Genomic DNA, 11,669 nt, shown 5'->3' on the forward strand with positions numbered 1-11,669 from the left:
ACAGGTCTTAAACTAGTTTAATGTATAGTAGGATCAATACTCATGTGTAACACACACAAAAACACAGATATCGCCTGTAACCAATCCTCATTTTCAGACTTAACAGGTGAAACAGCAGGGATAATAATGTAAACACATGAAATATATACCTATAACTACATAAATAATTTGACAAAAGCTGGGTTAGGACAGGATTACAGATGGTAGAATGGAATATAACATTTCGTGGACCTACGTAGTTGTGACAGAACGGCTGGTGGGTGTAGAGCGATCGTCAGATTCCTGACAGAGAGAGACTTTATTAAAAGGATGTTGCTGTAAAGAGACCCTTGAGATGAGGCAGTTGAACGCCAGACTGTAAGTGCTTGAAGTCATTCGAAAACAAGGGCCACAAAACAACAACAACAACAGCAACAACCACAAGAATAATAACTACAGAATACCAATAAAACAGTGATGATTAAAATAAACAAATAAACAGATAGTCATAACCACAAAGACTAGAGGACACAGAACAAATGAAAAAAAATTCTATTAATTTAATGCCTCTATTGAAATGCAGAGTGCATGTACTGTAATATAAGGAAGTGAGCAGTGCAGGTTCGTCCAGTGGTACTGAAGTACACCATATAACATTACACCCACAGCCTAAAAAGTAGAAGGAGTAAATGTTGACGTTAATGGGTTTATATTAACTTCTGACTCTTTAGGATGAATCAGACCAGGCAGTATTTTCTAAACTTCTATGCAGTTGTAATAAGTACAATGAATTGTGGCTTAATTTTCCTGAAGGTATTTGTTTTTAAATCCCTAATTTTGTATTGAGGATAAACAATAATGCCTCCTTAATTATAAGTGTTATAATGTAATAATGTTAATTTTAACCAAAGTATTTTTCTAAATCACAAAACTTAGAGAATTTGGACACGCATTTGGATACACAAACTATCGTAAAAAAATGGATTTGCTTCACAAACTCGTACAGATAGAAGGATGTCATGTTCAAAAATAATTTATACATAAAGTGGAAACTGCGGCTGCAAGATGTATTTATTTATGCTCTGGTTCTGCTTGTGACGATGTTCCATGACGTCGCAGAAAAGATGTTTAGTTTGTCTTTTTTTTATTTTTTTACCAAAATTAATCACCGAACCTTAAACGCACACTTTAAGTTCTGTGGTTCGATTCCAACAACGTTAGTCACAAAACTATACATTTTGGAAGCTTTTAATTAATAAACACATACATTATTCAGTGGTATTGTAACAATTTCTAGTAAGATATTTTAATTGAACGTACACTTCTCTAAGAGCTAATTACAGTAAGTAAAACTATAGCCTTTAATGAGCGAAGGAAACATTATTTATAACAAAACCCGGTAACGACAAGGAGGGAAACGTCGACGATCATTAAAGGTTAATATGTCATTCTGATGAGATTGAGCGCCTCACGTATTGAGACCAAGCCCGCGCTTCTGAAGCCTTTAGCTCCACCTCTTCCGACAACCCCGTCTATGAGGCTCCAGCAGCGGCGGCACCAAGAGCAGCAACAGGCTGAGGGAGTGAGAAACTCCGTGCAGGCCTGAATCACACCATCTTCACTGTCTTCTCCACAACAGAGCCACTCCTGACGGGATCTGAATTCTGGGGCCCAGGTCCGACGCTTCTTCAGTGGGAGTTGAGTTATACGTGGCACTTTATTGAAGAGCATGTCCTCCTGATAGAGCTAAAGTAGCTCGTACCTGCCGCCCTGAGGAAACAGACGAGGTAAGTAACACGAATCCACACATTTTAAAACGTGTTAGTATGTAGGAAAGACAAAGAAATAGACCCTCTGGCAGCGGAGGGGTATGAAGTTCTTCCCGAATGTGCTATCAAAGTTAACATACGTGTTCTCGGATGTTGTTTCCCTCCGCCACGTCAGTTAACGTGGGTGAGGAGGTAAAAAAAACCCACAAGTGTGGCCTTTAGTTTCTGTGGTTTAATCAACAGAAAAAGATTATTGAAGAGCCTTAAGCCAACACGTGTAACCGACACTGAAGCTTCTGTTTGCCGTTTGTCTGCTTTTTTTTTTCACCCCCGCCCACAGAGCCATCATCGCCGAGTCACGTCTTGACCCAACTTGACTTGTACATGAGTGAATGGATTTAAGGCAGAATTCTTGTCTGCTATTGTCAATACTGGAAGAACCAGTTGCTGATTAAAAAAAAACAAACAGCTACTGTTACAGCCTGGTAGGTCAACGACCTCAGGGTCACTACTTCCTTTAATGAGGACAGTAAACAATGTCCACAAAATCCTGATTGAAACCAGCCTCACTGTAAGACATACTGTAGTTTGCGAGGCATATTTTTGAAGTACTGGACCTTGTAGCTTTGTCCCAGACTGTGGTTACATAGTGACAGAAAAGAAGTACTTACAGTATACTTAAGTACGTATAAAGGGGCTGTGTTATTGACAGCTAATTCAATAGGACCCCGGTCATACTGACTTATATGAAGTCATCTTTTATTAAGACGGCACATTATATAATGTCACAAAGTAGTGAATGAAAGTACAAAGAAGTGTGAATTCTATTTCTATCTTTACAAAATATTATTAGCAGCCTTGTTTTTAAATTTCTTGGCGTCACGTCATATTTGCTGAAGTTGGTTAATCTCTGGGTACGTCACAGTTCAATTCCATTCTGATCATGGAATTATGATAAAACCAGTATGAAACTATTATGCAATACATGAATCAGTACATTGGGCATTGTTTGCTGTTTTCTTTTCCCACTGTTTTTGGAAATGAGTAATTTACTTCATGAAAGCTGAAACGCTGCCACAAGTTAGCGTTTAAGACTTTGGGCACTGGTCAAATGTCATTGAGGTGATGGTTGTAGCTGCACCATGACTGAACATCCCAAGTGATGCACTTTGGTGACAACCATTACGTTGCATTAGCCAATTGGATTAGCAAATGTATATGAAGTGTTGTTATTGGTCGGGTCAACATTTGTTGACATTTTTATTTTGAAAAAATATTGATTATGGATATTTTTTAAATCACTTCATAGCTCAGAAAGAACATCCCGATATATTGGAAAAGTGATTATTTCTCCCACCTCCGGTCAGTCACATGGTATGTCCAATCATCATTGAAGAAATCCTTGTTCATCAAGACAGTGTTAACTGAGATGATTAGTGTGTGGCAGCCAAAGTTAGACTTGGTGTTGAAGTATCTTTAAAACACTTTCAGTGTAGTAGACATCCACTGTAGCTCAAAAATGTTAAATTCTTCCGGTTCTTATTGGTGGAAAAAAAAAATCTTAAATATCCTGTGGCTGAGAGGAAAGGAGGGGGAGGGGTGTGTTTTCATGGTGACCAGTCATGCACAGCCTGACCGCTTCCTGTAGCTTCAGAAGACCACAACAAGGCTGACCAGTGACTCTGAGGCAGTGAGGGACTGTGAACAGCCTCTCTCTGATGTACACTCCACTACTCCCATTTTTATTCAGACTGTTGTTCAGCTCTTTGGTCCTACAGTGGAGTCAAAGACCCCTGCAGTAGTCATGATCTGGCTAGAAAGTTTGTTTGTAAAGTTTTTCAGAGGACTAACTTGTGATTGCAGCACATACATGGAATTCATTGAAATATCCCGGCCTCCAAAATGTCTTTTTTTTTTGTCTCATTAGCATTAACAACCAAGTAAGTAGAGGTTTAAAAAATCAGTGAAACATCCTTTAATCAGTTTGACATTTAACAAAAAAAGGCCAGGGCCATTCAGCATTTCCAGCAACCCTCTCCTTGCTGTCCTCAACTATTCCTGTGTTTGTAAGCCTCCGTTGCCCTTTTTGGCAGCACTGCCTCCTACAACAGTTGCCAAACAACCCACAGAAGAATGCTGTCTCACAATGAAATGCTGATGGTAAATGTCAAAAAAAAAAGTCTGAAACTTGACTTAAAAACAACACACAGCATCTAGAAAAAAAGAAAACAGAAAAAACAGGGCTGTCATACAGTTTAGGTGGATGGATGACGGAGTTATTGAATATATAGTACGTGTGTTTCTGCCCATGGGTTAAAGTTGAATCTGATTACTTTCACAAATAAATTGATGTGGTCACCTCAATTTTAATGCATCTGAGGAAAAGCAGGAAGAGTAGGGTTAAACACAGCACCGAGACCGTCACTAATGGAGCAATTAACAAATCACAAGGGACAGATTGAGGTAAAATGTAAGCTTTATTAAAAGGCCATTTGATCCTCAGACTGTCACACACACACGCAGTAACATCTACTGCTTCTCTCAGCAAGTAAATAAATATGATATTAGTAAATAAAAAAGATAATCTTTAAAATTAAAGCACATGTGATCAAAGAGAGATGTTAAAAATCTGATTACATCAACTGGAGGAGAAGGACTTTTTTAAAGTAAGAAAAATTAAAAATGCAACAGTTGGCATCATGGGTTCACAGACAGGATGTGTAGTAAAAGGTCAATTTGATCTTTTCAAATGGCAAATCTGCATCTGTCCCAACTTTATTTTGTAGTAAACACTATTATTGTCAACGTTATCTTGAGGCCAAATTAACCACTGATGTAATGATAATATATCATAATTATGCAAATACACCCTTTCAAATGCAATATTATTTCTTCTGATGGTACTTGAACGCCCCTTGTTATGCACACACCACTGAGTGGACCCCTAAAAAAACTATATATATGTAGCTTTGTGACGTCTCACTTTCTGAGAACACCATTTTGCGCTGCTCCGTTTGTATTGACTTTGTCAACCAAACGTCAACAAGTCAAGTGAGCTGTTGAGGCTCCGCATCTCGAGGTGTTGTTGGACTCTCTTCACTCAGGCCGATGCGGCTCTTTCATTTAAGTTATGTAATATTTACGAGCTGAGGAATCAGACTGAGTGCCTGCTCTTTGTCTGGCTGAAGTGTAGAATACAGGTCTGACAGATAAAACAGACTGAGATCAGAAAAAGGAAGGAAGAAGACTTGACATTTGTTTGGCCAAGGAGTGGACCAGGTTTACAAAGAGGTCAGCAAAAAGGAGGGGGTATGAGAAGGGAGGATGGGACATTCTCCTTTTCTGTGCTCTTTTATTTCTTGTTCTCATTATTGGTTTATTTGCTTTCTTGTTCTTGTTGTTCTTCCTGTTCTTGTTCTATGTTTTGTTCGACTTCTTGTTCTGGTTCTTCTTGTCGTCCTTGTTCTTCTCCTTCTCAGTCATCTTGTTCTTCTCCTTCTCTTTTGGAGCTGAGAAAATCTCCGGTCTTCTCACCCAGGGCGATTTGAGACAAAGATTAACATCCGTCTACATTAATCGTTGCTCTGACTGATGCTTAATGAAACCACACTTTCACCCTGTCCTCAGTAAAGGACAGAAAAAAGGTCAAGTCAATACAAGTCCATTTTAATTGTACAGCCCAAATCCTGAGAGTTCAGTTTGCTCGAATTCCACCTGAAGACCCTCAAGAAAATACATTTAGGAATTGATAGAATATTTAGAGTTCAATTTAACATGGTGTAGCATCATTTAAATAATTGATTACAAAAAGTGAAGAAAATGAAGCAGAGAATATTTCAATGTTCACTTCCCGTTTCAAATGTCTCGTCTCTGGTCCCCTCTGCCTGGGGACGGCTGCTGGCTGCACCGTGGACAGACCAAGAATAGGTTTATACTGGTTTGACAGTGGATGTCCAAATACATCAAGATCAAGTGCTGTGGAGGAACATCCATTAATTTTAGATGGGAGCTGTTTGGAGCGAGGGGGGAAAAGACCACAAATTCAATCTTCTGCCGAACGTTAAACTCAGCCTGAGGACAAAACTGTCTTTATTGCAGAGGATCCAATGGTTTCTCTCACAGCCAAGATGGAGTTCATGGAGAGTTCATTACAACACCTGCTACTCTAATGCCTTTCCCATAATCCTCAGCTCTGCTTCGGACTTTTCAAAAAATATAAAAGCTTAAAATGTTACACTTGGGTTAATATAGTAAAAAAAAAAAACATACTCACAAAACACCACCAGTTTGACTATATTTAACATCAGCTAAAGCACGGTGACAAAGGCCCAACGGCGCCTTGACTGAACAGGTAAACTTGGAGAAATTAGCATTTAAATTGCAATATAATTATACTCTGAAATGAAAAAAAAACCCCTGACCATTCATGTATAACACTTACATGGTCTCACACTTAGATGGCCCAAAAGTGCATTTTAGAAAAACGTAAAAAAAAATATAGCAGTGCACAAGAAATGATCCAGGCCGTGATGGATGCAGAAAACCTGCTTGGAGAAGAAGAAGCGCAAGAAATTGCAACCTGCGGGGGAGCGGAGGGAATACAGAGATAAATAAATTTCAGTCTCTCTTTTTTCATGTCCAATAGTGGATAGAAAAAAATCCTTGACAGTAAGAACTTTCAAAGAGACGTTTGTAAAAACATTCCGTGGGAAATCTTCCGTTCTACAAGCACGGACCGTGACCTTGAGGTTTCTTGACTGTGCCTTAAAATATTCTAACAAACTCTGACAATGTTGTCATTTATCTAATTATTTATTTGAATATCTAACTTTTTTTTTGCTTTTATATCTTCACTGACAAAATGACCATGACATGTGGTCATGTTTATTAGACTGTGTATTTTTGTTGTTTATTCACTGCAGGTCTAACCTTTAACCAATGCTGTGCCTCTAATGCTTCTTTTTGTGTTTGTGTGTCAGTCTGTTTGTAGTTGGCAATGGCCCACGCCGCCAGTATGCAGTATGAGCGTGTGGCGGAGATCGGAGGAGGCGCTTATGGGACAGTATATAAGGCCAGAGACACGGAGAGTGGGCAGTTTGTAGCACTGAAGAGTGTCCGTGTGCAGACGGACAAGAATGGTTTGCCCATCTCTACGGTCAGAGAGGTGGCTCTGCTCAAGAGGCTGGAACAGTTTGACCACCCCAATGTTGTCAGGTGAGGCGTTTATTTACCTTTTTTTTATAAAGGATTTCTGCTCTGGACATTCTCTTGGTTTATATCTGAAAATCTCTTGTTCTGTCTTTTACAGGCTCATGGATGTTTGCGCCACCAAGAGGTCAGACCAAGAGACTAAAGTCACTCTGGTTTTTGAACATGTGGACCAAGATCTGAAGACTTACCTGGAGAGAGCTCCAGCTCCTGGGTTGTCGTCTGAGTGCATTAAAGTAGGAAACATTTTCCTAACACATGCCTTTCGTCTTAAGTTTGAATAAATAAACAGTAAAGGACATTTGGTCTAAACCATTGTGAGTGCTGTGGTGGAAAGTCATTCAAATTCACATTGGTCTGAAAACGATTATTGATTTACTGTAACAACTTTTTGTTTGTTTATGTCATGGAGAAAACAATTAAATACTCTCCCACGAGGGAGCAGCAGATGACTTCAAACCAGTGTTGTCAACAGACTCAGAACTGTTTTAAGAAGATGATTGTGTATCTTTCTTCAATTCCTTTGAGTATACCAGTGTTGTGTTCAACCACACATGCCCCAGTTTAACACTTACTCAGTCAATTTTGGGTGAATAGAAACTAGGTCATTATATTTCATGATGTGTAGTTTTTGTGATGTTAAAAAAACATTATTTTTTTGGGGGGGGGAAAGCGAAGCTAATTTAAATAAAATGTTACTCAAATCAGAACATTTTGACTTACTCTCTCCTCTGTCTTTCTGTGTTCTTCAGGACTTGATGAGACAGTTGCTGTGTGGTCTGGCTTTCCTTCACTCCAATCGTGTGATGCACAGAGACCTGAAACCAGAGAATATTCTAGTCACCAGTCAGGGCCAGGTGAAGCTGGCTGACTTTGGACTGGCCAGGATCTTCAGCTGCCACATGGCTCTCACTCCTGTGGTAAAAAGATTCAATGTGCATTTTTATTTCAAGTAGGCAGAAGCTGCAAAACCATTAAAAACGTTGTTCAGAAACTTTAGTCAATTGTTGTCGAATGAAGAGACAAATACATAGAGATCAGGTTCCATTCTGGACTTTTGTTTTGCTCTCCACACCTCAGGTGGTGACACTGTGGTACCGTCCTCCAGAGGTTCTGCTTCAGTCCAGTTATGCTACGCCAGTTGATATCTGGAGCACAGGATGCATCTTTGCTGAGATGTTCCGACGCAAGTGAGTCAGGTTTAATGGGGTCAGATCTTCATGTGTGTGTCACTGTTTAGATTCAGGAACAGAACTGACACAAACAGATAAAAATACAACACACTTGAAGTGTGAAAGTGGTGACAGAAGTAACAAATATTTGAAAGAAATAATAAAATAGTTAACTTTAGTTCACTTTTTGAATTTTGTTTTAACCAGAATATCTATGACTGTAAAATATTATCTTTAACTTAATCTCTTCTTTTTTAGAGCATAAAATATAAAGTTAATCTGTTAACAAAAAAACAGCAACTAATCACAATTTTAAGTTTTTACTCAAGTTGAAAATGTCATTGAACTGGTCATTTATACTACAGTGTTTGAGTTAATCCTGTTTTAATGTTGAAGTAAACTTCCTGCTGTGAAAATTCACGTCTCTTTTGTATGTCAATGGTATTATCTGGTTAAAAAAACTCAATCAGTAAATTTAAACTGAAGATACACAGTTTTTGCTTGAGCCTGCTGTGAATTGCTAAAACGCATTAGCTCCATCTACTGGCGAGACGACAAACTGCACGGTGATTGATCAGTCGATGTAACAGATATTAATGTTTAAAATAACTGTTCTGTTTGATTAGACCGTTGTTCTGTGGAGAGTCAGAAGTCGACCAGCTGGGGAAAATCTTTGAGTGAGTAACTTGTACTTTTACCTTTGTTTACCCAGGTGATATTTAACTATTTGATTCTCACTTTTCTTTTAATAATAATAATCTGTTCACATCAGACTCATCGGCCTGCCGCCTGAGGACGAGTGGCCGAGTGTCACACTGTCGAGGAAGAACTTCCCCCTACTCACACCTCGACCAATCAAAGAGTTTGTTTCAGGCATTAGTGAGAAGGGGGCACAGCTACTGTTGGTAAGATATGGTTTTAATCTTGGTTTGTTCATTCCATGAACGTCTGACCTTAAAGGAATACAGTTACTGATAGTGTTTCACTGATCGATCTCACTGATGTGTGAAGTGTGTTGCACTAAATAATGTCACTTGATGACCTCATTCCAAAGGTCTCCTCTTATTGACATTAAATACATTATTTTGCAGGTGCAAAACAAAGCCTCTACATCAGGATAACTAGGGCAAAAGCTAAATACATTTTTATCACCACATATAACCGAGGAGTTATGTTAGCTGTTTTTCTGTGCTTCATGTTTTATAATATTTCATAAACTAACTGCCTGGGTTTCTGCTGGTTGCCTGGCAACTGCTTCAGTAAAAATTAGTCTGGCACATTTTTTTAAAGTTTAAATAAACAAATTATAAAATTAATTCACATTTAAATGCCGTTGGTAGTGGGTTGTTATTAGCCTTGGACGGAGCTGTCTTCTTCTCTGTTGTGTGAAACAACCCCAGGTGCTGCAGGTGGATAAAAGAAAACGACGGCGTTTCTGAAGCTATCTTTTTTCTCCACTGTCGGCGACAAAAGAATAACACAAAATTAATACGCCTTTTAGAGCGGACATATTTTGCTAAATTGACTCAATCAGGGTTATTTAAACATATTTAAATGTGTAAAGAATCTGCTCAGTCTTTTGTTTGGTTGTTTTTGTATTGCAGACTCCAAACAAAAAAAATATAATTTTCTGTTATTCACGAGTTCACTACTTTATAGGAATGATGCAGACAACCGTGTTTAAATATGTACATAATTTTAAAGCCCCTAGTTTTGCTAAATAAGTTTGCATTTCTTTTCATAATAAGATGATATCACCATCTAAATGTAGCTGTGATGTTTCAAGATTCTTTGCTAAAAAGTGCTTTGAAAAATCTTTTAAAAAAGACTCGTGTTCTCAGCTGTCTGTTCTGTCCAGGAGGTTTCAGGAGAGTATTTCTGGAACCTTGTCAGTGGCTCAGTGTAAACCTGTTATGTTTGTTTCTGTCACAGAGCATGCTGACCTTCGACCCCTCTAAACGAATATCTTCCCTGAATGCGCTGGAACATCCGTATTTCCAGGATGAGGAGGCGCTGACTCAGACCATGAGATGAAGTGATGCGGAGCAGCGAGACGTGGCTGCCTCCGAATGTTGACCTGCGTGGCCTTAAAGGATTTGAATTTCATTCAGTGCTCTGCTATTCAAGTTTTCTGGGTTCCACTCTGGAATCTTACTCTGTTACCTTCTACGTCAGAAAAGGATTTGAGGCCTGAGAGATGGGATTAAAACCAGAGAACAGGAGAGACCTGTAGGATCACTGCCTTTGTTTTCAGAAACGTAAACGTCACAGTTAATGTCTTGAGAGGCCAGCACCAATTTGTTTTGTTGTTTTACTTTTGACTTCTGTGTCGTCTTTTGTTGCTTTGTGTACAGTGTTTCAGCATAGAAATGCACAAGTGTCACCTTTTGTGGTAAAGTCTGCACAAGGTAGGAAAGTGTCGCCTGTTGGAGGCTCTGAATCGACAAACGCTGTCGATGAACTCACTGTTTCAGCCAGAAATGAACCTTTACCACATCTGAAAAAGAATGGCATCAGATGTAGCAGAACCAAAAAAAAGAAAAGAAGCAAAAACGCACAAACATACAAACAAAAAAAACAACCACAGGTCCTGCTCCTGAGAGAAGCTTCTTTTATGGTGTGACTAAAAAGGTCAAGTGTCGTTTTATTATTTCACTGCCAAAAACCATCGGAAATCATCCAGTACTGCAGTTACTCAATGTTTTTATCACATTCCCACTGTTTATGTAGAACTGTATAGACGGAATCCATGAAAATGAATAAATGTAAGTATGTGCTGATGGAAACGGATTGGCTCGTTTTGTCAAGTGTGTAGAATGTTAACGTTTCAAACACCGGGGGAGCTGTTAAAAACTGTGCTTCATTTTAACATTGACCAAACAAAGTGTCTGTGACTTTTATTTTCACTTCTTCCCCGAGCAGGAGAGGCAGAGGGCAACGGCAGAGGATCTCAGAGTGGCTGAAAGAAAGAGTCGTTATAGAAAATCAAGGTGACCACGAGGAGGTGACCACGCCCTGACCTGCCCTGGGGCAGTGGTTTGTTTCTGTCACCGGAAGGTTTCAGGTTTGAGTCCCCACACACTGCTCCCCCTACAGAGGTCACATTTGGTTGTGTCTGACTCAGACACTGTATATGTCACCGTACTTTCTCCATTACTCTAGCTTCCACCTGTACATTTTGGTTGCCGTGCATGGGGCTGTGTACTTCTTGGAGTATCTGTGTTTTTTGCTGTACGAGGGTTGAGTTTTCGTGAACTGAAAATCACCGTGATGACTGAGAACCTAGCTGGACTCTTGGTTGTCGTTGATTGATCATGGAGTTTTGTTTTTTTTTTCTGAATCTTTTCTACACTCGGACTATTAAATAATGCCCTCCTTTCAGTTTGTTAAAGAAAACATCAATAATCATTAATAAAGCTGGAGGGATTTATTGTCCAAATCTGACCCAACACGCTGCCTAATAGGTTCATAAAACTGATTTAACAGTCATGTCAGCTAACGCAGAGGACTTTGGCCAATTTGATTTTGAGAAATTATTCAC

The 11,669-nt window shown here is 39.1% G+C and overlaps 1 protein-coding gene and 1 long non-coding RNA gene across 3 annotated transcripts; one reads left to right on the forward strand and one right to left on the reverse strand.

Annotated features, from left to right (window-relative positions):
* Positions 1–1,126: 1,126 nt before the first annotated feature.
* On the reverse strand, positions 1,127–2,095 carry LOC103386053 (uncharacterized). The gene is made up of 2 exons (XR_522287.2): positions 1,889–2,095; positions 1,127–1,749 (listed from the first exon to the last, which is right to left on the reverse strand). It is a non-coding gene; the product is annotated as an uncharacterized LOC103386053 (long non-coding RNA).
* On the forward strand, positions 1,626–10,914 carry cdk4 (cyclin dependent kinase 4). 2 transcript variants are annotated; one of them, XM_008320134.3, is made up of 9 exons: positions 1,626–1,766; positions 2,089–2,233; positions 6,728–6,962; positions 7,057–7,192; positions 7,709–7,876; positions 8,037–8,146; positions 8,755–8,805; positions 8,901–9,033; positions 10,061–10,914. In XM_008320134.3, the coding sequence occupies exons 3-9, from the start codon at positions 6,745–6,747 to the stop codon at positions 10,160–10,162; spliced, it is 918 nt and encodes a 305-aa protein (XP_008318356.1). In that variant the 5' UTR covers positions 1,626–1,766; positions 2,089–2,233; positions 6,728–6,744; the 3' UTR covers positions 10,163–10,914. The 2 variants fall into 2 exon arrangements, with proteins under 2 accessions (XP_008318356.1, XP_008318355.1); XM_008320133.3 differs by lacking the exon at positions 2,089–2,233 and having other exon boundaries at positions 1,628–1,766.
* Positions 10,915–11,669: the final 755 nt, after the last annotated feature.

This window comes from Cynoglossus semilaevis, chromosome 11 (genome assembly GCF_000523025.1).
Source record: "Cynoglossus semilaevis isolate Cse_v1.0 chromosome 11, Cse_v1.0, whole genome shotgun sequence".
Classification (NCBI taxonomy): Eukaryota; Metazoa; Chordata; class Actinopteri; order Pleuronectiformes; family Cynoglossidae; genus Cynoglossus; species Cynoglossus semilaevis.